General features: G+C 46.0%; 12 protein-coding genes across 12 annotated transcripts; 6 read left to right on the top strand and 6 right to left on the bottom strand.

Annotated features, from left to right (window-relative positions):
* Positions 1-568: 568 nt before the first annotated feature.
* N7479_002317 (uncharacterized protein) lies at positions 569-778 on the top strand (the record flags this gene model as incomplete). The annotated part of the gene is made up of 1 exon (XM_057250014.1): positions 569-778. One exon carries the CDS (start codon positions 569-571, stop codon positions 776-778), a length of 210 nt encoding a protein of 69 aa, XP_057114446.1.
* Positions 779-838: 60 nt separating this feature from the next.
* Positions 839-1394, top strand: N7479_002316 (uncharacterized protein; the record flags this gene model as incomplete). Its single annotated transcript, XM_057250013.1, has 2 exons — positions 839-1208; positions 1273-1394. The coding sequence occupies 2 exons, from the start codon at positions 839-841 to the stop codon at positions 1392-1394; spliced, it is 492 nt and encodes a 163-aa protein (XP_057114445.1).
* Positions 1395-1433: 39 nt separating this feature from the next.
* N7479_002315 (uncharacterized protein) lies at positions 1434-2060 on the top strand (the record flags this gene model as incomplete). The annotated part of the gene is made up of 1 exon (XM_057250012.1): positions 1434-2060. One exon carries the CDS (start codon positions 1434-1436, stop codon positions 2058-2060), a length of 627 nt encoding a protein of 208 aa, XP_057114444.1.
* A 2035-nt stretch (positions 2061-4095) lies between these two features.
* On the bottom strand, positions 4096-4401 carry N7479_002314 (uncharacterized protein; the record flags this gene model as incomplete). Its single annotated transcript, XM_057250011.1, has 1 exon — positions 4096-4401. One exon carries the CDS (start codon positions 4399-4401, stop codon positions 4096-4098), a length of 306 nt encoding a protein of 101 aa, XP_057114443.1.
* Positions 4402-5484: 1083 nt separating this feature from the next.
* On the top strand, positions 5485-8753 carry N7479_002313 (ATP-binding protein; the record flags this gene model as incomplete). The annotated part of the gene is made up of 5 exons (XM_057250010.1): positions 5485-5629; positions 5703-5730; positions 5808-7032; positions 7083-7884; positions 7957-8753. The coding sequence occupies 5 exons, from the start codon at positions 5485-5487 to the stop codon at positions 8751-8753; spliced, it is 2997 nt and encodes a 998-aa protein (XP_057114442.1).
* A 1158-nt stretch (positions 8754-9911) lies between these two features.
* On the bottom strand, positions 9912-11611 carry N7479_002312 (uncharacterized protein; the record flags this gene model as incomplete). The annotated part of the gene is made up of 3 exons (XM_057250009.1): positions 9912-11038; positions 11103-11411; positions 11464-11611. 3 exons carry the CDS (start codon positions 11609-11611, stop codon positions 9912-9914), a joined length of 1584 nt encoding a protein of 527 aa, XP_057114441.1.
* A 2037-nt stretch (positions 11612-13648) lies between these two features.
* N7479_002311 (uncharacterized protein) lies at positions 13649-14065 on the bottom strand (the record flags this gene model as incomplete). Its single annotated transcript, XM_057250008.1, has 1 exon — positions 13649-14065. One exon carries the CDS (start codon positions 14063-14065, stop codon positions 13649-13651), a length of 417 nt encoding a protein of 138 aa, XP_057114440.1.
* Positions 14066-14488: 423 nt separating this feature from the next.
* Positions 14489-14938, bottom strand: N7479_002310 (uncharacterized protein; the record flags this gene model as incomplete). The annotated part of the gene is made up of 1 exon (XM_057250007.1): positions 14489-14938. One exon carries the CDS (start codon positions 14936-14938, stop codon positions 14489-14491), a length of 450 nt encoding a protein of 149 aa, XP_057114439.1.
* Positions 14939-15858: 920 nt separating this feature from the next.
* Positions 15859-17373, bottom strand: N7479_002309 (Aminoglycoside phosphotransferase; the record flags this gene model as incomplete). The annotated part of the gene is made up of 3 exons (XM_057250006.1): positions 15859-16784; positions 16838-17219; positions 17278-17373. The coding sequence occupies 3 exons, from the start codon at positions 17371-17373 to the stop codon at positions 15859-15861; spliced, it is 1404 nt and encodes a 467-aa protein (XP_057114438.1).
* Positions 17374-19127: 1754 nt separating this feature from the next.
* N7479_002308 (Major facilitator superfamily domain general substrate transporter) lies at positions 19128-20878 on the top strand (the record flags this gene model as incomplete). Its single annotated transcript, XM_057250005.1, has 3 exons — positions 19128-19643; positions 19703-19856; positions 19926-20878. 3 exons carry the CDS (start codon positions 19128-19130, stop codon positions 20876-20878), a joined length of 1623 nt encoding a protein of 540 aa, XP_057114437.1.
* A 325-nt stretch (positions 20879-21203) lies between these two features.
* On the top strand, positions 21204-21865 carry N7479_002307 (SRPBCC domain-containing protein; the record flags this gene model as incomplete). Its single annotated transcript, XM_057250004.1, has 3 exons — positions 21204-21356; positions 21420-21569; positions 21632-21865. 3 exons carry the CDS (start codon positions 21204-21206, stop codon positions 21863-21865), a joined length of 537 nt encoding a protein of 178 aa, XP_057114436.1.
* A 267-nt stretch (positions 21866-22132) lies between these two features.
* N7479_002306 (Zn(II)2Cys6 transcription factor) lies at positions 22133-23753 on the bottom strand (the record flags this gene model as incomplete). The annotated part of the gene is made up of 4 exons (XM_057250003.1): positions 22133-22871; positions 22925-23049; positions 23127-23410; positions 23465-23753. The coding sequence occupies 4 exons, from the start codon at positions 23751-23753 to the stop codon at positions 22133-22135; spliced, it is 1437 nt and encodes a 478-aa protein (XP_057114435.1).
* Between the last annotated feature and the right edge of the window lie 76 nt (positions 23754-23829).

The raw sequence follows: 23829 nt of genomic DNA, 5'->3' as shown, positions 1-23829 counted from the left end.
TCTCACTTTGGAGAGGAAGCAGGGGAAGAAGTCAGTACAACAGCCTGTTGACCTGACGGATTGACAGGTAAATGGTCATTGTTTTCTATGCTAGGTAATTCGGTTCTCTGAGAAATCTACATTTTTCGCCAACTACAGAAGTGTTGCCTATCGATCCTGAAATCTCTCTCCGAGCGTTAATTGTATCTCCCGGTAATTATCTTGGTCTCCAGTCCGACGCAAGCTTCTAGAGGGTATACTGCTACGGGGCTAGCTGCATATATACCGCGTATACCTGTACGATGAAACCTTTAGGAAATTTAGTTCAAGAGACATCTTGATCATCTCCAGTATACCTGATGAGGATACTATCAAAAACACAGCTAGTAAGCCTCTTTTAGAAGCGTAATGCCCAAATGCCCAGATACCTAGGTATACCTATTTAAATCTACTACAAATAATACATACATACCATTAGGTAGTACCGAAATCGGCGGTGAAAAATCACGTTACCGGGTCAATAAAACGCGCGCCGCCCTAGCCCTTGCTACTGTTTATATCCCACTTACCATGCTACTCCTGTTCAATTATGGACTATGATAAACGTCTTGACTTACTACACGAGGCCGAAGAGGAGATCTGGCTTGAAAAGGTCCTAAAGGCCCGCTCTGACGGAAGCTTTTGCGCCTGGGTTTCAAGTTTGCATCCCCAGCGACTGGGGTGCCGCCTAGAGGGTTACTTTCTGAATGGGTCTTACAACATTGCTCAGAAAGTTGTGTTTGAAGATAGCGCTGTATGACTACTCCGCATCCCTCGCGTTAGCAGTGTCTCCAGCAGACATGCAGATGAAAAAGTTGCCATGGAAGTTGAGGCCCTTCGTCTTATCCGCCAAAAAACGGCTCTACCTGTTCCAGAAGTTTGGGCCTGGGGGGTAGCTGATATAAGTCCCCTCAATCTAGGGCCGTTTATTCTGATGACTTTCATCGAGGGTGTATGTCTCAAAGACGTTCTGATTGAAAGTGGTTCGCAGGTGCTGAAGAGACATCTTCCCGACGATACAATCGAATTGATCTATAGGCAGATGGCCAATATCATGCTGCAACTATTCAAAATAGACTTCTATCGGATTGGTAGCTTGCCTACAACAACCACCAATTTTGCTGTACCCACACGTCCGCTCACATGGAAAGCTCATGATATTTTACAAACAGGAGGGATAAACACTTTTGGTACATATCACACATTCTGATGCTTTGAATTCTCCTCAATTTTCTGACCCGCATAACCTTATAGACAATCAAAACCAGAAACTTTCTACAACTCGACAATACTTTCACTATGTTCTCGGGCAAGACTGGCAACAGCTCCAAAATCAACTGAATTCAGTTGCTGGAGAGACAAATGCTCGACTTTGATACATACCGTTGAAGGGTTTGGAATCTTTGATTCCCGACATGATCGCTACCGAGTTCAACGAAGGCCCATTTAAGCTTATTTGCGATGATCTTGGCCTCGCCAATATGATCGTTAAAAGTTCTGAAGATCTTACTATCGTCGGGATAGTAGATCTAGAATGGGTGTACGCGGGGCCAGCGCAACTATTCTGCTCGGCGCCTTGGTGGCTCCTTTATGATCGGCCCATCAATGAAGAGTGGGATTTCAAGATGGGAAAGCCACCTGAGCTTAATAACCGGTTTTTCAAGTGCCTTGATATGTTCGTCCGTATTTTAGCTGAAGAAGAGTCAAAGACATTAGGAAATGAAGAAGTCTCCACTCTTGTTCAATGGTCGATGGACTCAGGGGCTATGTGGCTCCATATGCTCCTCTCTTGTGGCTTTTTGGATATGTCCAATTTTCCCTATGCACAATTACAGGGGAAAACAGGGCCTGAAATATTGGATCAAGCGTTGAAAAAGCTTCGGGATACTGCAGAAGTGAAGGACTTTATCGAAAGGAAGATGAACGACCTGTGTAAGTATGACGAGGATTTGGACAAAATTGAAGAGTACAATGCCGTTGGGAAAATGACGCGGGAGGAATTCGTTATCTCTGTTCAGTCTCTTTTGAGACTTGACGAATAGATTGGAATAATACAATTACATTGCAAAGCTGTCTCCTAAATTCAAGACTTCATTTTCAAGTACACTGATAAGAAGATCAATTATTCTGGATGATGTTTATGGATTATACCGGTTTATTCTCTCACTGACATCGGTTTGCCATTTTGCGGATGTAAATCCCCCTGAAGGCGGAACCCGAGTTGGTACCCAAATAACATCACTCTGGCTCGGCATCAATTTATACAGCTTTCGGCTGTTTCGAGGGCTTGAAAACAGAAGTTTGAAAACACAGCTGTACGTATTCGCTTGTACAATTTGGACAAGCTGTGAGACTGCCAATTCACTTTCGTCGAGGTAAGTTGTGCCAAGTTCGAAAGTTGTGATTGAGTCGATGACGCAAAAGACCACAATTTCTGATGAAAGTTGATGAACCAAGTGATAAAATATCTCACATAGGGCATCAACGTCTCCAGGCTGTACCTGTGATATTCGACCAAGTGTTTGTACGTCGAACTCTGGATAAGCGATTAGAAGCTGAGAGATCAAGCTTCGCATTAGACCAACAACCCCTCTTTCTTGATCTCCACGGCCACGATGTGCGCCACAGAACCAGGAAAGGGAGATGGTATGGTCGCTGTCGTATGAGACCACTGATTCTACCAGTTTCGCGAGCGTGAATGACGAGATCTTCTCACTACCCGAAGAATTAGAATTGCAGTTGATAAACAGTGCGGAAGATTGGGCCGCGATAATCCAGCTTTTTAGCTTTGTTGAATGTATGATGGCGAGTATGCGGTCTTGGTCAACTCTGGGTAGCCTCCAAACTTCTTGCACACTAGTTGCAATATCGTGGGGGACAATCGAACTGTCATAATCCAACGCCTTGAGGGCTTTATCTTGAGCTCTCAGATATTCTATCATGTTACTATTACGTTAGCCTCATATTCATGCGTATTTGAGCAGTGGATGGTACGTTTTAATGTCCGTTGGTGTACAGCCATCTTGTTTGATGGAAGGATTGGGCCTCTGACTTCGATTGGTTAACATATATATTAGCAGTATGTGAAGGCTCTCCACGAACTTTGTTGTGTTTTGAAGTCCACTCGACTGTTGGCGGCCAAAAAGTTCTCGCATATTGCCGCCGTCAGATTGGATATCTGAGCTTTTATTGAGTCGACATCACGTTGATTGTCCGTACTTTTTAGCTGAATCTGGTCCAAACGCCTAAGGAGCGTCTCCTGATCATTTCTTGATTGAATGTCATGAGCTTTGAGCACCAAATTTGTTTCCTTGCCCATTTCATAGGAAGATAATTGAGCTGATTTATCAAAACGAGTAGACTTGTCTCGTAGATCTTGAATCAGAGAGCTCAGCTTGCTTCCATAGGATTCTTGCTTAAGGATAGCTTTGGCAACTTTCACTGTAAGAAAAAGTCAATAAAAGAGGCTAATTTATCCATGAAAATTGTATAAATACCCATTGATTTCTGCTTATACCAATTTATAATGTGATGGATAATTCCGAGCGTGCTGATATAGAGCTCTAATCCCCACTGGCGCAACTCTTGAGACGTTTCAAATATCTTGAGCACGCGGTGAATGCATGTGAGCAACAATGGAATCTCGGTCAATGCATTCGAGATTTCCTGACGTAAATCAGCTAGCCGACCAGAGACCTTTTTGCGAGATTAGTTCGGACTTCCACTATGGATATCAGGGAAAACAAACTCTGACTATGAGCCTGAGGCCTCCAATTAGCATGGATGACCAGTCTGATCCAGCAGGTAAAATGTCAAGCCAAGCATTAAAAGCTTTGTTATCTTCTCCAAATCTATGGAAACCTTCTCTTATCTTATTCCAGATCCCCGATTTGGAATTATAGACTTCTGAGGCCTTATTCACTTCTGTCAGAACCTCTTCCCAAGTCTGGGTGCCTGAAAGGCTGAGATCTGCGTGAAATGTTGTGCCATAGGTAGTTTCCTCATAAGCTATGACAGCAGTGTGGAGCCGTTCTCGTTCGTTGATGGCCTCCGAGGTCAGATCATTTCTGGGCATAATTAGAACGTTCCTTTGGCGCATAATAGTGTATGTAATTCATACAAAGGGTCCTTTCTTTCATCTTCACAGGTCAGAGGCTCACCGCCATGTGTTTCTTCAACACATACTTCCTTGCCAACTTCCTCTTTAGTCCGTTTCCGCACATCAGATAGGTTATCGGAAGAACTCGAACTCTCATCGCTTTTGGGATCATCAACGGTGGGAGGTACTCCTAGATGTAGCCTCCTACGCACGTATCCTCCAACTAAAGTACCTAAACCGCGGTTCGAGGGACTATCATCCTTGACAGTGTGGTTGCTCCCCATGGTGATTTCAACTGAGCTGCGTCTGATGGTAGCTACGCTGGATTGGACTGATGTTGTTTGAATGTATTATCGCCAAAGTTGGCTATTCGCAAGAACAGCAGTTGTGTTGAAAATCGTCCGTGTCACCCAAAAAATGGAGCTATGAGCAAGAAATATGTCCCCCTTGGTATATACTATTGACAAACAGAACCAAAGGTATGAATCGATAACTATGGGGATTGAAGAGCAATGATACTTCATTTAGAGCCCCAGCTGACGAAGATTAATTTTTCTGCTTAATCCCACTCACGGCCTGTAGGAATGTGGCTTGGGCTAATACTATTTGGCCCCCAAATTATTGCGGTACATAGTCCAAGCGTTCGTATCAGCGAGAGCATCCAATAAAACTACACAGATAACCAGGCTCCGGGGGCCAGAAGCTCCATGCATGCATGTTTTCAGCCGTAGACTATTTGTTGGCTTATGATGATTCGCGCAATTTCTACTCAAAGCCCCGGCTGAAGTATAACCCACTTAGCTTCGTTTCGTCTTTGGACAACTACAACATAGGGCTTATTTGTTTCGTTTTTTTGTTACTTAAACCGGATCAATGCTACCCCGCGCAGGAACATTGAGGGGTAACACTTGTTTGTCTAACATATGTGCCTGATCAGACAGTTGTTTTGAAGGCGCTCAAGGTATTGTCAAGCATATCTCATTTTCTAATTTGTACAGCCACGGTTTTTTAGTAGGTTTATCCTGGCCTAGGAGACTTGGGAGGCAAACATAGAGCGAGAATCAATTAAAGAAAAGATGTTGAAATAGAATTATATCTATATTAATTTGGGTATACTATTCCACGGCTTCAATTTAAATTTTACCGGCGTTTCCAATAGTTTGTCACTTGATTTATCAAATTTGTATTTCAGCCTCAAAGAGCCAAAACGGAGAATAGATCGGCCCCCGAGATCATTTCAAATCTAATATTTTAGGAAGTTGCCAAGGTATTAACCCGTCCCTATATTTAGCGCGACTTGTCCCCTGAAAAATAACTTATTTGTTCGAAAGTGATCCCACATATATCGCGTTCCGAGTGACATCGAGATGGCTATTAACGATGATACGTCCCTATCGTGCAAAGACACGAATGTTCATGTCAAATCACTGGAGCAGGCGCAATCATCGGCATCCCCCCAGGAACAGCTTAAAGCCGAAGGCCTTTCGCCAGATTCTAAAACCAATCATGATGGTAAGTTATAGAGCCTAGAACCTGGAAGCAAGTACAACTCGCTATTGTAATACATCTACTGATTCCATACTAGCCAGCACGGATTCCAAGCCACTATCAAGGTCCGCCCTTTTTTTGTTTTTTTTTCCCTTGCATGCTCAGCTTGTGAGAAGGTCTAATCAAAGTGTTATTGTCGCAGTGGTGCGGAGCCCGAAACAGCTACCGTAGAAGAAACAAGCACTCCGACAGACAAAAAGGAAATCAATGTGCAAGAAATCAAAATTACGCGAGTGGCCCCAGGAAAGTGGCGACAGGTCAAAAAGGAGGGCAAGATTGATACTCAGCAGAGTATCCTTTTAACATCCGCAACCGGTAACGGCGTTCTCATGTTGCCAGAAACCAGACGAAGGCAAAACAGGTCTATTGATGCCGCTGGAAGTTCAACTTCTGGAACTTCTAATCGTCTGTATAAGCCACACCGGTTGGCGATTAACTCTAAATTTCTCTTGCGTGTTTTGGAAGAATGCACAGGAACCTCCTTCTCGGAGGAGCAGAATGTCATGGTTCGACCTTTCAAATACTTGGTGGAGTTTGAGCCAGAACTTCGCGAAGCTTTGGAAAATGCGGAAGCACAATGCGCGAAGGCGGATGCTGAACTTGGGCACTGTATGCATGAATCTGAAGGTAACAACTCTCCAAGTCATACCTCTGCAACAAGCCACCCGACCGAGGGGAGTTTAGAGAGGTGCAAGGAAGCCGCTATCCTCAAGGAACGGGAGCGAGACGAATTACGATGCCTTTTGGAGTTTATGGATACAGATATGAGGGATATCTTCGACATGAAAAGCCGGATTCAGGCCCGCTCACTTGAGAAAATTGCCTTTGAACATCTCTGGTTGTTTTTCAACCCCGGTGATTTGACCTACCGTTCCCTTGGTGATGATGACAAGCGACAACAGGCATATCAAGTGTTGCATGTCACTGGCGGGAGAGTATGTTTCGAAAAGAGACGAAAGTTCTCGTTTGACCCAGTTGGAGACCGGCAATGGGATTCAGACTCAGAGGATGATGAAAAAGCCTGTGACTCGGTCAGGTGCTCTGGCACTGAGAGAACAAGCTTCATAATCGATGCTTTTTATCTTGATTCAGATGGCCGTACAATTGCCCCAAAAGGAAAAAGATTTGTCATTTCGCCCTATATTGGAGAGAGATCTATTTTCTCATTTCCACTGCAACATTTGGACTTTGATCCACAGAAGCAACAAATCCAGACCGAACTTCTCAACCGAGGGACGCGTTTCATTGAATTAATTTCTCGAAATCGCTCGGTGAATTCTAATCACAAGATGTATTCTGGGGCTACAATCCAAGAAGCGAGATTTGTGGCGCAAAGCTGGAAATGCTACAACATTCCTTCAACAGAAGTATGCACTCAGCCACAGCGGACGATGTTATTTTGCTAACGCTCTCTGAGGTGTACAATGAGGTCATGATAGACCAAGAAGCCGGCTTGCAGCATTTCCAACAAACGTTCAACAATTTTCGCTTGCGTGTCGGTGGCCGTGTCATCACATCACCCACCTTGGCCGATACGCGGGAGTGTATTGACGTCTTGACACAAGCCGACAACGATATTGTATCTGATATCTTTGAAGATTCTGAATTTGAACTGGCCAGGCGCCAGGAGTTCATACACAGTACCAACATAGTAGATATCCGCTTGATTGCCAATACTTCCATTTCTGACAACGACCGGGTTTTATTCCCCCCTCGAGTCTATGGGTACTCCTTGTTGAATCACCGATGGGCTGCTTTCAATATCAAACTCCTCACAGATTTGTCCTATAGCAGAGGAAAAGATGGCTGGGCTAAGATGGAAGACCTTGTTCTCCCCGATGATCATAAAACTATGCTCCAGGCCCTTGTTACAAATCAGTTCCAACAAAATCCCCCGTCTGCTGATGGGGCAAATCCACACAATCAATTCAGCATGGACGTTGTTCCCGGGAAAGGCGCGGGATTGATCATTCTTCTTCATGGTGCACCCGGAGTGGGCAAGACTTCGACAGCAGAATGTATCGCTGCCAAATTAAACCGCCCTCTCTTGCCAGTCACCTGTGGTGATATTGGAACTTATGCCACTGCGGCCGAAGCGAATCTCGAAACTTTCTGCAATTTGGCCGATAGGTGGAAGTGTGTGCTTCTTTTGGACGAGGCCGATGTTTTCTTGGCGAAGCGCGAACGGGGCGATATCGAAAGAAATAGCTTGGTTTCCGGTGAGTGCTCCTAAATAACCCATACTGTCTGGAAGCAGGGAACAGAATCGAACTAACGAGATATATATCTAGTCTTTCTCAGAGTACTAGAGTATTTCTCTGGAGTCATCATCTTAACAACCAATCGAGTAGGCGAGTTTGATGAGGCCTTCCGATCACGCATCCACATTTGCCTCTATTACCCAAAGCTAGGACAGGAGCAAGCCAAGCAAATCTGGCAGAAAAACATCCAGCGGCTTAAAAGCAGTCGTCTGGATATTGAGATCGATGCAAAAGAGATCGAAAAGTTTGCAGATGAACACTGGCAGCGTAATCTCCGCAGTCCAAGCCGGCATTGGAATGGCAGACAAATCAAAAACGCTTTCCAGACAGCCATAGCGCTCGCCAATTGGGAATTCCAAGAAAACAGTGTCAAAAAGCGATCAAGACCAGTTCTAAAGGTGCGGCACTTTCGTAAAGTGGCCAAGCTTGCTGGTCGCTTTGACGACTACATCAGTGAGATTTACGACTTGCCTGAAGTTGACGCTTACGGAGAGTTGGCGAAAAGAGACGGCATCCGGGAGGATAACACTACCATCATGAGACAGCAATTCCAGCCTCCCCAAGATGATCTACGTCGTGAGCGCCGAAGATCGAGACCTCGCGGCTCTATCAATGTAACTCGGCACCGGGAAGTCGATCAGCACAGCTCTGATGATTCGGATGATTCATTTGGAAGTCATGGTGAAGAGAGCACGGAGGCTGAGTCGACGCAAGATGAAGAGTCTGATTCTGATGATGATTCCGATAAGATCAAACAGTTGGAATTGGAACTGAAGCTGAAGAAGATGAAAGATAAGAAGAAAAAGGCCAAGCGGCAGGATAAATAGGATGATATTCGAGCCCTAGGAGCCCCGTTCAATCACGCCATAATTTTTGGCTTTCTTGTCTCTTGATATATAGCTGCTGTTTTTTCTTTTCTCTCCATGCAAGAACAAACCAAAAGCAGGACCTTCCACTGTAACGGCAGGGAGATTGGAACAATAGACCCATACTCGAACGCAGCCAGTATATGGCATTTATTCATTTTCGCGCCTCTCCCCATTATAACGAGTTTGATCTATGGCAAGTGGGTCCAGTTCTGTGTGTACAAAAATCAGCGATGGTACGTATTTCGCCGCAGATGTTCGCGTGAGGAAATCCTGGTAGTAGTGTCTTCAACTTCAACGTAGTGTCGTAGTGTCCCAGGAGGGAATTATACTGTCGTCGTATAAAGAGGCAATTAGAGTATACCCTTTATTAGGGGCCCTAGGACGAATGTTTTGTTTCTGTCGCAAAGAGCTTTATTTTCCAACATCGGCGTAACCAAGTGGGGCAGCACCTGTACACAGTTTCACAGTTGGCAGCTAGTACCCATGTATCCTCGCACTTGATGGAGGTATGTGATGTAAGAACTTTCTGAAGCATATAGTTGCGATAAAGAAGAAGAGTGTCTAAGGCTGCGATTTTATTGGACCAAGGGCGCCAAGGAGGACGTTTGTATGGGGAACCGTGTTTTTTTGCCTGAGAAGGACTGATATATATTTCTAGCCACACGGCTGACGGCTGACTCTAAATCCGAAAACCCAATATCTCAGAACTTAACTACATCAGCAATTCTATCTCTCAAAAACAATGTATCGCGACATCTCCCACTTTCTAGAGCTCTCTTTGAAATCTGTGTTCTATCCAATCTTTCTATTTACGTTCATCGTCAGTATCGAGAGTCTTGCTCGTCGATGTACTAACCGGCTAGGCTACCAACCCACAATCAGTCTCAAGAATATTCCCCTCTCCTTCAACAGTCATTCTTGTCTCGGTGCTTCTCCATTAACCCAATTATTCACCTATTCAATTATCCACAACTTACTCCTTTTATCCCCTCAAAATCCGAAAGGGGAATTTGCTTATGGAAGGTGGTCAAGATATATGCATCTATTGACTAGCTAACTTTTGTAGAGATGTATGGAGCTCTAGTAACATGTGACAAAAAGAGAGAGGTCCCACATTCAAGATGAGTACAACTTCTTTTCGTGGCTGTGCAAACCATGGACATTACCCTCAGTCTGTGCACTCGCACTCCTCATCTCAAAGCGAACTGATCCCTTGTTCACCCCATCACGCAGGGCATCAAGAGTCTGAACACCGATATCCTGGAGAGAATGCTGCACACCGGCAACAAGGTAAGGAACAAACTTGGTAATGGAGCCACGATCGACGACGGAGCCTGCAACACCCTGCGCAACCTTCACCTTATCATTCTCAGAGAAGTACCGCGAAGCGCCGGCGTTCTTACCACCACCGCTTTTGCTCTTGTCCTCCATAACCGCAATACTACCCATACCACGGAAGGCCTTGACCAGCTGTCCTTCACTGCTCATAAAGTACTCACCAGGAGATTCGGTGGTACCAGCAAGCAGGCTTCCCATCATAACCGCCGAGGCACCAAGTGCAAGTCCCTTCACGATATGGCCCAGGTTTTGGACACCACCGTCGGCAATAGTAGGGACACCAAAGCGCGCGGCAAAGGAGGACACACTGCGAACAGCAGCAGCTTGAGGGCGACCAACGGCCATGACTTCTTGCGTAATACACGCAGAGCCACTACCCATACCGATCCGTAGACCGTCTGCACCAGCAGCAATCAACGCCGCGGCTTGCTCGCGGGTGACAATATTACCCGCGATAACGTCGATATCGGGGAAGGTCTGCTTGATATATTTGATCATAGCAATCTGGAACATGCTGTGGCCCTGGCTGCTGTCCACAACGACAATATCCAGGCCCGCGTCGACGAGCTTCTGGAGGCGGACCTTGTCGGCTTCATGGGTGCTCACAGCCGCAGCACAGAGTAGCTGTTTGGATGGAAGCTTTGATGCAAGAGGGTAGTGAATGTTCTTCATCAAGTCGCTGCGGGAGAGCAGGGAAATCAAGCATCCCTCCTTATCCACAATTGGCAGCTTTCCCTTCTTCGAACTCCGGAGGACTTCATTGGCTTCGGTGAGGGTGGTGCCCGCCGGTGCGGTAACGAGTTCTGTCGCCATAACAGCCGTGACTGGATCCTCAGGATTCTTATGGAACTGGATGTCTCTGCTGGTGACTATGCCAAGAAGCTTCGAATGGAGGGTTCCACTTTCTGTGAAGGGAACAAGGTAAGAATCTCCAGACAAGAAGAGATACCAAGAGGAATTCCGACTAACCAGTCACGGGAAATCCGCCAAATCCCCATTTAGTCTTCAGTTCCTTTGCCTCCCCGACCGTTGTGCCCGGAGACAGAACAACGGGATCCTGGATAAAGCCATTTTCATAGCGTTTCACTTTCCTCACCATCTCAGCCTGCTCGTCCGGTGGGCAGTTATTGTGGATAACACCCAGACCTCCTAGAAGAGCCATGTGTATGGCCATGTTGTGTTCGGTCACAGTGTCCATAGGAGAAGACAGGAGAGGGGCCTTGATGGTGAACCGCCGGGTTACTTTGGTATCCAAAGAAACGTCCGATGCCGGGAAGGCTGTTCATAAGATCAGAAATCATGACCTGTAAGATACGTTCAATTGCCTTACTGATAGAACCGGGCAAAATGAGGAAGTCATTATAGGTCAAGGCTCCATGACTATCCGAATCGAGGAGTGTATCGACGTGGAGGCCATCTCCAGAGGGATACTCCTTGAGTACCTCTAAAGCCTTGGTATAATCCTGAATCTGGACCATAATGCTGGTAAAAATCTTTTTGAAAAAAGGAAAAAAAAAACCAATAGGGGATGGGGAAGGGGGGATGATTCCCGAAGAAAGTCAGAGGGACCGGGGGATGCGCCCTTTTATCAAGTCTCTAGAGGTGGCCCCCAGGGGGCCTTTTGCTTCATGACCCACCTAGGCCCTATAATAATGACCAATGTGATCCATAACGGGTCTATTCCGAGTTTTACAGGCTCAGAATTACAACGCGCTAGCAGGGTTTATAGAACTGACCAATTAATGTGAAACTATCTGAGTCATAGGTATTTATAGGTAGATTGTCGGTGTAGAGCTTAACGCAACGCTCAATTCCCCTATACCATATCTAGCACTAGCTTTTACTATTCAATGCTGGCCGGATATGGACAGGCACCAAGTTCAACACCAACTACAGCCTGTCCAAAAAAATTACCATAGTGGAATCAAGATTTTCTAAGACAATATCTGGTTCCACAACTATACACGAGAAAAAAATAAAAAACAAGTAGGATCGGGAGAATGCAGGAAGATATGCGGACCAGTTTGAGGACTCACCCGCACATCATTCGGCCCCATATAACTTCTGGACGCTAACATCGGGGCCTAGATTGACGCGTTTTTATATGGGGCTTTTCTAAAATCAGCTTCTGTTATTTGTCTGCCTAGGAACCAACGGGGGAGCAGCATCATCGTATATTAGTTGACGTTAGTATCGGCTTCTCAATGGCCACAATCTCAAGAGAGTAACCCTTCGCCAACCTAGTATGTGGAAGGTTTGGTATAATCTTCATTGTATCCTCCCGCTCAAAATCATAGGGAACAAATTGCATGTAGTACGTTCCGAGCATGTTTAGCCGGTACTGGCACTAAGGTGTTATGAGCCGTCGCTTCAAATTGGTGGGATTTATCAGCAAATATTAATCAATCAGGTTTTGTACCTGGTTTGCCATGCAAGGCACCCTCCAATATTTTCGTCCATTCTCTTATGCTTACATCTTGTCATATCATTAACTGTAAACACAATTTTTCATATTCTTTTCAATATCATTACTAAACATAAATCCCAGTAATGCCTTGACTGCCTAAATGATAAGTATGTCTCATCTGAGATTTCTCTCACTTCTCAGCTAAGCAAAATATCCCTCCAGTCCAACCATACGCCTTGTTGAGCCCATAGCTATACAAGCGGGCAACTCTGAAGGCTAATTTGCCTCGTGGATGAGGTTCATGGAATTGAATGCTTCGCTCAAAATCCAGCATCATAGGCTGGAACTGCCCGACAGAGCCGTACAGCTTCCTAGCCGTGAGAACCCCACCGGAGCCATAGCATGAAGGAAATTATTCGACGGATTTCGCCTGGAGAAGGTATCACAGTGGGGTTGAAGAAGATGGTCTGGAAGACCTTAAGAGAGCGCATATCAACGGAGAATATGGGTTGATAATCACTCGGATCGGGGTGTGGGGAAATTTCTGCGATTTGTATAGGGGGTTATGGTTGTGGTGTTCCACGGGTCTTGACTTTGCTCTTGGGTTAGGCGACATCGAGTATTTTATTTGGAATATCCGAATAGAGCCGAGAAGCAGGGTGTTATGAAGAATAATCATCGGTGTCACATTCCTTGTCCTTTATAGGTTCTGCAGGCGAAGGCTTTTACGGTTCAATCCACTCTTGAGTGCGCAGTAGGTTCTGCGGCTGGGAGAGGAGGTTCCGTATAACCGTGTCACTCAGTTCACCAGCTTTGGCAACCGTCTTCTAGTCAATAGCGGCCCAGAAAGCATCCAGGCTGTTTTCAGCACTGCGCATCAACTCCACATTTTCTTTAGTGCGGCGCTTCTCAATAGGATAGTTGGATTTGGAACCTCACGGCTCACCAAGTCTTGCAATTTGATTTTCGATGCTTGTATCGTGAAGCCCGTCGACGATCCTGACCCATGGTCTGGCCCACTCCACAAATTCAACTTCAAGTTTATCTTCGCGCTGAAGAAGCCCATCCTCAAAGCGCCGGGCCCATGGCTGATAGAAGTCCAACTTATTTAAGCCCGAGAGATAATTGAAAGCTCGCTTAGAATCGTAGTGATGTATGAGGAGAGCAGTTCTTGCGCTTGTCTCTCTGATTGTAGCAGCCGCTCTAGCTCATCCACGATCAGGGGCATCCGAACAAGGAGCAAGTCTCGGCCATCCTCCCACAGGGCGTGAAGCAGCCAGGTCAGTCGATTTTCCATTTTGTTCAACTTGATGCCGGGCTTTGCGACAACCACAATCTGTACTGGGTGAGCGTCTTCTAGTGGTGGCTCGCGAGCGAAGTGTCTTCGCCAAGACGGAGATGCCACAACTGCAAATTTCAGGTTGGATAATGATGCTTTGGCTCCTTTAGTGAGGTAATGATGAGATCGCAGCAAAGTATTTAGATACTCCCGGTAAATTTCTTGAGGGCGATATATCGCTAGCATACCGGCTTTGTAACGAGATCAACTTTTTTTAGCTTGGCTGCTAAGTTTAACAAACAGCTCCAGGTCACAGTACGCCTCCGATACGACGAAACAAATAATGCGCGCCCAAAGAGCTTCTAGCCAACCATGACTTAGTACTGAGTGATCATTATGTACCGTCGAGGTCCTTCAAAAGCTCCTGGCGATGATCTTTGGCCTCACGAAGCATCCTAGAAAAATACTCTGGATCCTCCTGCAGAGCCTAAAGGTGATCTTCTGCAGCACTGAGAGCAGTGACTCAATAAGACGAAGATCAAGTAGTGCTAGAACACGATATGGAGCTTCTACGGCCATCACACTTAAAGACTCGAACCCGTTCACCTCACTTTCAGATTTGAACTGAGGCTGAGGTAACACAGGGAATAATTCACTGGTAGTAGTGGACTAGGGGATGTCATGGAGAACCTGTGTGCAGCATTTGAGACGAAACATCAAAAATCGCTCCTGGGCTTCCAGTACCAGCAGGCCCTCTCCGGGCCTGAACTGTTTTCGCTTAGTCATACAATCGAAGGCATCTGGGTGTTCGCTCCAAGACATAAGCTTTCCATGGTCCCTGGTATTTTCATTCGGGCCGTTCAGAATCATAACATACTCATTCAGCAAGATGGGTACAATCGCCCAGCTGACCACGCCCATACGCATGGCCTCGATATCGACAGCAGCGAAATGCGACGGTGGATAGCGACTTCGTGTGTTCAACAGCATAGGCAGTGTCTTGGTATTCAACAGATCCTCTTGGGTGATATACGGCCACATGAAATGATCACGATATTTGGCACCTTGGTTGGGGATAGAGTTGGAATCGGAGAAAGCTTCGAAATCAGGGCAATACATTGTTGGCATGTTTGGCCAGGAACATAGGAGAATTTTCAGTCTTTGCTGGCGGGTCTTTTTGGTCCACCGCTTTCGAATTGAACCCTTATGGCGCCGTAGTATCTCGTGCAATGTCTGATAGGTGGTGAATAATTTGCCTGACCTTGTTATAGCCTCTTGACAGACGTCTGTTGTAGACTTGATCTCCGGGATGGGATAGGAACCTAATTCACCAGCACCAATAGCCTTAAAGAAAGCTGCAGGATCACTCCAATCTATACTTCCTAGTAAGCTGCTGTATCGAGGCCGAAAGGATCGAATGAAAGGGTCGAATGAATAGTCAGATCTAGTCTTCACTTCTGCTCAGATAATTTAGCAGAGTAGACCAAGCTTGTAAACGCATGACAAACCAGATACTGGCCCGCCTCTTCGACCGAAATTCTGTAGGAGACTTCTTCTGGGAATCAAGAACAATTCAGATCAAATCTTCTAGCAATACCTAGATAAAATGAAGTCTTTACCAGAAAAACTTCAAAAGCAGGCCAATGCAAATGTGATTTCCTGTAGCCACGTACATCTATACATCCTAGGTAGGAATGGAACATTGGCCAATTCCTCTGGGCGATCTACTCCCTTTGGCGGGCCCCCGCTTTTCTGATAAGCAGAGCCCCACGCCATCCCCACACCGCTCGAGAAGGCGGTGAAACACGTGCAAATATCATACCCGGTGCTGTATTTGTATAATAAAATACACACTATTTTACGCCAACAATATATATCAAAACGTTGAAGCTCGGAGGCAGTACACTTTCCTAAACAATGTTCATGGTTTCTTTTGTGCAAGTGGGATCAGTAAACCTCGAATTTCAATTTATTAACGCAACACATAAGCACCTCGGGACCGACACATTTAGCTCAAGCATAGGTAATGTAGTATTATGTTAAGATGGTTTCTGGCCGTCTATGAATGGCCATACCGTTTCCCACTGGCTTCTCTCTTCACTTGTAGTGCATTGAGAATTCAAGAATTCATGTCGGCACTCTTCCAAACGCACTTTATAGTGCTCGTAGCTACTGTGGTTCACCCAACCATCCCATCCTCTGTATACACCAACTTGATCAAGGAACTCCTCCATTAGTACAACTCCACTTGCCCACTTTCTCTCGTCGTCCTTTTGCTTTTGTTTATCTTCCTCTGTAAAAGAGAGTGGACATGGGACGGATGATCCTACATAAGTTGTCCATTCTTCCTGTAGTTTTATGAGCATGCCTTGAACAATTGGTTCACCGTCACTGAAAAGTGAGCCCGAAAGACCTGTGATTTGGCCAGCAAGTGAATCTCTGAACTTCAATGCGGCTGCAGTCTCAGGGCAGTGCTGGATCATCTTGATATCATAAAGCTTGTAGAGAGACTGGGCAGCACGAAGCTTCTTCGCTCCGAGCTGCTCTTCCACGCTGAGCTCATTGAAATTCTCAGGTAGACTGATTGATTGCAGCCCCTCAGGAATGGGTCCCTCAAATTTAATAAGGGCTGGATGATGAGCTTGAAGAAATAGAGGTGACAGGTTCACAGCCTGCCAATCAATAATGGAGAGAATTTCTGTTGGCTGATCTGGGTTCACGAATATGTTATCTCCATGCAAGTCAGGGTGCCATAGAGCGGGCTTGGATATTTCTTGATCTTTCGGTGATAAAAATTTAGCAACCTTAAGGTAATTCCTCAGTGTCTTTTGTTTACGCTGCGCAGTAGGCTGATATTGGCCAGGCCCGTAAAATAGTCCTCGCTGACGAGGGAAATGGGTAAAAGTCTGCAAACAAGCAAGTTCACGGTGGGCGCGAGCAAAAAAGTAATCCTCAATAGATGCCCCTATCAGAAAACAGTCATTAGAATGGATTGTCAAAGAGCCAAGAGACACTTACAAGGCCCTTGGGGCACACCTGCATTAACTGCATCTCTGCCATCATCGAAAAACGTTCGATTTGTTGTCGGACCAACCGCAAAATCCAATCCACTGTTGTTCTTAGTTCCAAGGTCAATCATCTGAGTTGATTGAACTCCTGGCAAGTCCTTTGCATAATAGAGGCTTCCATATATAGGAAATCGAGTGGAGACAAGTGCCTTCTCAAACTCAACGAGTTGTTGAACAATCTGAAGTTTTTCAGGACCCGATATATCATCCCACATCTTGCTAAGTTCCACTCCCGGGCTCTTCTCCATTATAATATACTCAGCTGCAATCTCTCGAGTAGAGGAGCTCGAAGCGTAGACCACCGGGGCTGGAATATTGAGTACATTACGAACCTAACGAAATTGAGATCAGTTCATATAGCATATAGCAACATGCAGCCAGGAAACTCACATAGTCCATCGTTGCCACCTCACTAGCCGTGGTAAAGTATTGAGGCCCAGCGTTGGGATTCGGGAGTTTTGCAATCACCTCCTTTCCATCGTCCATTGTAAGAAGAAAGACCTTGTTAAAGTTCCCCTCGGGAAGTTTCTTCACTTCGACGCAGGACATAGACCCTGTAGCCTGGGTCGCAATCCTGACGAGTCCTGCCAGATCAAACTCAACATAACGGCGAGAAAGCTGTTCCTTCTCATTCCAAAGCCATCGCCCCGATGTGTAGCAATAAAAGCTATCCTCATCGCAGTCCAGTGTAGAAATTCCTTGTATAGCAGGGGGTGCATGCGACCGGAGAGGGACAGAGGTCGAAAATATGCGCGTCGGGCGCGAGCTGCAACATCGGAACCTGGCTATATCGACAGCTTGCAATGAAATCCATGAGATGGGTCTACATATGCAAGGGTATAAATGGGATCTGGGTAGGAGGAACCCATATACCCTGCGTGCATACATTTTGTCGAAGTAGAGTCTACACGCGTCGCGGTCAGAAAGTACTCCGTACATCCATGTACATATCCTTATCTTCCTTATCCGTGCATCACATAACGGGCGCACTATTTTCGTGCCAATCCCTTTCCCCTTTTTTGGGTCTTGAATATTCTTCGAGACGCCTATGTCATTAGTCTGTCTCTATCTAAATATCCCACAATTGTCGGGTTTAAAAAAGCTATAATAGAGATTGCCTCAGGCACGTTGATGGATTTATGCCTTAGGCGTCGAAGGTCAGAGCATATTTGCTTCTCGGCTGAGTTTCCTCTTTGGTTTTCATTTTGATAACGATAACAATCACATATCACAATTTAGCGCACTGGTCCACTATTATTTTATGTCCAGCATACATAATATTTATGTACATTGATGTTATAGAAAGATGATGTCATTTTGGCCTTCCTAGGTATGGGAGTACTACCTGGCGCAAATTTATGATAATACAATTCAACGCTTGGGCGTTATATTCTCCGAAGATCTCCCGGCTAGCCGCACAGATATTCCTTGATTTGTGCTTATGCATTAGAGCTTATCTACAGAGTAGCAGGGATGACTTCATATGCATTTCTCTGTTTTAATTCCATGTCAATTTCCCCCGTATTCTCCCCATACTTCTCCTCACATTCCTCCCCATCTCCCCATATTGTGAATCGTTCCGAGGTCAGAGTCATATAATCTATTTCCGAGGACCAAAGGCAACAATATGTCCAATATACTGAGTGATTTCGTCAGCCAAGACTGCCTAGAGACTAGGGATATTCTTGGCTCTATTCACGGCAAGCCGAATAGGATATTCTACTTCGGTACCTATTCTTCTACAGCCCAAATCCAACGCCGAAATGGACGGCCAATAGAAGAGATGCGCTCTGACGTCAGGTTCGGTGGGGAATGCCAAGAAAAGAAGCGTTAGCAGATCAAAAATTGGCATTTCGATTTTAGCTATATTGTTCACAGCGATACTAAAAGATTGTGAATACTGTGACTATAGTAATTATTACAATCTGAATATCTATAATATCGGATTTTCAAATGCCTATTACATTTTGAAGTCCGATATCTCGAACACTTTGAACTATACAAATACTGAGTTGTGCGCCACGGCCGCCACCACACCCCTAATCTGAGTGCAGTGTAGATCCACTGTAAATCCACTATAAATCCGGTTTCAGCCCATCCTGACCGAGGTAAAAAAAAAAAAGTCTGCACTGTACTAACATTTGTGCACTCTGTAGTTTGTACATATAACACCTGGAGAAGATCCACAAAAAAAAAGCAATTCCTCACAACACCCTTTGCTTCGTCCCCCGCATGAAAGGATGTCGCCCCCAGAGCAACAAGATGAAGCTCTAGCTGTTCACAGAGAGAGTAGATCATCAATCAATGGCACAGACAGTGAATCTAGTGCTCCCGTCGACATATCTAATGAGCTTGAGGAGAAAGAGAGCAAAAAAAGCGAACGTCCGGATGGAAAGCGTGAGCTGAAGGAAGCAGATTGCTATGAGATCTTGGGATACTCCTGGCCACGATGGAAGAAATGGACATATTTGGCTGCGGTCGCGTTCGTGCAAGTTTCTATGAACTTCAATACCTCGGTATATCCTGCTGCTGTCAAGAATCTTGCCGAGGCTTTCCACATTAGCGAGCAACACGCTCGCACAGGCCAAATGGCTTATCTGGTTACTTATTCTATTGGTTGTGAGCTTTGGGCTCCTTGGTCTGAGGAATTCGGTCGCTGGCCTATCCTCCAGCTCTCCATGTTCCTTATCAACATTTGGCAACTCCCTGCAGCCCTTGCCCCCAACTGGGGCAGTCTTGTTGTTGCTCGTGCATTGGTTAGTCTCTCCCTCGGCAAGCTAGCTTCTTGAAAATTTGATAAACTAACATAATATAGGGTGGTCTCTCTACTGCTGGTGGTAGTGTGACTCTCGGTCTTATTGCCGATATTTACGAGCCCGAGACACAACAATTCCCTCTCGCATTCATCGTTTTGTCATCTTGTCTTGGTACCAGTATTGGTGGTGTGATTGGAGGACCGATTGCGCGATGTAAGCAAAACCACTCTTCGCCCTGTATCAGTTTGTGAATTATTGCTAAAACCTATATTCGATATTTAGTCCTTGATTGGCAGTGGTTCTTCTGGATTCAACTCATCTTCGGTGGAGTCACCCAGATCATCATCTTCTTCATGCCCGAGAGTCGTTCGACCATTATCATGGACAAGGAAGCCAAGCGCCGCCGTGAGTCAGGAGAAGACACAAATATCTACGGACCCAACGAGCTCAAATCCCCCCGTATCTCCCTGAAGGAAGCCGGCAAGATTTGGGCACGTCCTTTCTACATGCTTCTGCGCGAGCCCATCGTCCTCTGCTTGTCTCTCCTATCCGGTTTCTCCGACGCTCTTATCTTCACCTTCCTGGAAAGCTTCGCCATCGTGTACGAGCAAGGATGGGGCTTCGGTACTCTCGCACAAGCGTGGGCAGTTATTCCCATCAACGCCGCCTACTTCATTGCCTACTTCAGTTACTTCCCGTGGTTCCTTCGCGATCAAAAGCTTCGTCTGAGACATGGCGATGCAGCGATCCCACCCGAGCGCCGTCTCAAGTGGCTGCTCTTCCTCGCGCCCCTCGAGCCAATCGGTCTATTCGGTTTCGCGTGGACATCCTTCGGCGACTCGAGAAACGTCCACTGGATCGGATCCATGATTTTCTCAGGCTTAGTCGGTATCGCCAACTTTGCCATTTACCTCTCCTCGGTTGATTACATGGTCGCTTCCTATGGTGTGTACTCGGCTTCTGCGACTGGTGGTAACGCTTTCGCGCGTGATCTTCTCGCTGGTATCTCGGCCATGTACGCCACGCCCATGTACACAAATATCGGTGACAAGTGGCATGTTGAGTACGCTACTACCATCCTGGCTTGTCTCTCCTGTCTGGTTGTGACTCCCATCTACTTTTTCTACTGGAAGGGACCTCAGCTTCGCGCGAAGAGTAAGTTCGCCTCTACGCTTGCTGCAGACAGAGAACAGAACAATGGCCGCCGTGTCAGCAGGATCAGCATTGAGCCTTGATCTGTGAATATAAAATTGCATTATTAGACGCATGTGAAACTCTGCATATTTGGTTTCATTCTTATGTATATATGACTCGTCATGGGTACGTCGAGGATTTTTGATGACCTTACTGAGCACCTCATTACTTCTGTATAATCTTGGGGTTGGCTCTTGTTCCATAACCATTGCATGATGTTGATTAGATGAGCTAGACAAAAATACACTATTTTATTTCAACATTCATATTCTCTATTTGACTTTTTGTGAATAGCCAACAAAAGAAGCGTTGATCAACACGGCTATTGCAGCTCGGGTGGGTACAACGATTGGATACAGCAATGATATGCACTATTCTACATCCACGCACCTCCCTCATAATAGCACCATTTATTTGTATCCCCTTTCTCATGCATCCGACCTCCCTAACCACACAACCAACAAAATGATCACAAGCACAATCCAAATAGCCGCGCCACCTGCCAAAGTGCGCGATATTGTATGTTTACCAGCCCTCGGACCGGAATTCTTGGCGAAACAAGCTAACCCTTGGGCCTCCTAGCTCCTTAACTTCTCAGCATACCCGGAATGGCATACGGAATGGCTCAAGGGGATCGAGCCCAAGGACAGCACCAAGACCCCTCAAGAACTTTCCCCAGGAGATAAAATCGAAGTCAACATTGAGAACTTCAAGTTCGTCGCTGAAGTCAAGGTGAGAATAACGCCTCCCCCAATGGAGTAGAAGAAGATAAACTGAAGACTGTCATCAACAAGGAGAACACGGAGAGCTTGTTTTCTTGGCAAGGCCCGCCCGTGTTTACCATTGCTGGTTTGCATAAATTCCATATCGAACTGGCCAATGACGGTGTTTCAACTGTTTTCACGCAGTCTGAGGATCTCAAGGGTCTCCTTGCATTCATTATGAGCCCTTCGCTGCTCGGGAGGAAGATGCGTGCCCATTTCGATATCTTCCACCGGGATCTTAAGGCCCGCGCTGAATTGGCCTGATTTGGGGGGCTGTATCTATTACGCACGCACATTTTGTTGTTTTGTGCACGCAATTTCGGGTTGCATTTGGCTTATCGGTGCCTTGCCTCTACTACCTCTATGCGATATGGCCAATTAAGCTGTGGTTTGGTTGTCTCCCCACAGGTAGCCATCATCTTTGAGGTCGTGATGCTCATAATAGTGTCGCGTACGAGCGATATTTCCGGTGATCAATGCTTTTTGACTAGCCATGTTCCGCGCATAGAAAATGTTGAATGAAATTATATTTCATATAAATTCCACACTACTGCTGTATGGCGAGACCGACATTGAGAGGTCTGATAGCACCGATTGGTCTGATGGAGTGAAGATAGTATCCCAATACGATCGAAAGAGGTCTTCACTTTGTGGTTTCTCTAACCACAAAACAGTTTTGATGTGGACGAGGATGTCACTAAAGTTGCCCAATTGTAGAACAGCAGCTATGTCTCCTGTCCTCCGCACAAACCACTGGTGATGAGCCGTGCCAGCTGAAGCCACCATTCCAACCGCAGCAAACCAGACATCAAGTGAATCATACACACGAGGCGCTGATGCGAGATGCTCGAGGTGCTCCATAAATCGAATGACAATCGTGTTCAGTATGACTGCATGCGAGTAGTATGTTGGTCCCTGGGCGATAAACATGTAGAGAATGATTCCGCAGCGGATTGATTCCGTCATCGGTGAGAGCGAAGGTATTGTTGTATTTGGAGCGGAGAGTAGGAGTCGGTGTATGACGAAACAGGTGAGGTCGTGAAGTTGTGTGGATGGGAAGGGTATATTGCATGCTCGCTGGAAGATACTACGTAAACGAGTGAAGACATTCTTAACGTCGTAGTCCACTTCGATGGTATTAATATCAAACAGTTGATCTTCAAGCGAATGCGAGTCGAACTGCCATTCAGGGATAGGAGGGATGCCATCTCCAATGCCGAAGTCATCTTGGGTCTGAAATTGAGGATGACCCATTATGAGCATTGATACCCTTTGGCATATGTAAATATTGAGCCTATCTGGGTTTTCAAGGGATTGACTTACCAGCTGACCATTCTCGCGGTAAGCGGGCTTGTCTGCCTTACTGCGTTGATGCCGCCTCTCATATCGACCAGCTTTTTTAACCCATTGACATGCATTTCGCCGACTTTTATATTTCCTTTGCCGAACTAAGAGTTATATATAATCAGAGATTGCTCAAATTAGGAGGTAGTAGGGAAAGACAGTGCTTATGGTAATATCTCACCTCGATGGTTGCCAATGTGATGACTGAGTTCATTGTCCCATCTTGAACGGCTAATGACATGTATTCAACCTTGCGTCGCAGTAAAGCCACCGAATCTGCCATAAGAATTTCGGAGGTCTGAAAGCCTTTCTGGGCCAACAACTCTTCGTCGAGACATGCTGTCTGTAGAGAAACGTGAAATAATGCGGGATCCCCTAGGGCTAGTGGCCACCAAGAGATCAGAAATGGATTTGAAGTGGCACTAAGATCAAGAGGGTAGTATTGGAAGGCGATTTTGTGGAGGACTGAATGAGTAAGCTAAGCTTTCATCGATAATGATTCATTGGAGGTCTACATACAGCTGTAGATCAGACGTTGAACGCGTTCCCGAGGAAGTCTAGTCTGTGGATACGAGTCAAATGGATCAAGAGACCCGAATCTGTAGTTAGTTAAAGCACTGGCTCCACTCGGAGGGCTTGCTGATTCCTCTTTCTGCCATCCGGAAGTTGCCGGCCCCGTCGATGGTTCGTTTGCATAGGCGCATTCGACCTGACGCTTGACGCAGCGGGAACAGCGAGGTGTGCGGAGATCGCAGCTGGACTTAGACCTGGCACACGCAGCACAAGACCGGCGGAGAGATTGGCGCATTTTGAAAGAAAATCGAGCATCCAAAAGGGGCAAGAGGAATGTGTCAGCTCTAGGAATAGCTCAAGCTATGAATCCC

The sequence above is a fragment of the Penicillium vulpinum genome (genome assembly GCF_028829585.1).
Source record: "Penicillium vulpinum strain IBT 29486 chromosome Unknown utg000001l_segment0_segment0, whole genome shotgun sequence".
NCBI classification, from domain to species: Eukaryota; Fungi; Ascomycota; class Eurotiomycetes; order Eurotiales; family Aspergillaceae; genus Penicillium; species Penicillium vulpinum.
This window is presented reverse-complemented; position numbering and strand designations above follow the sequence as displayed.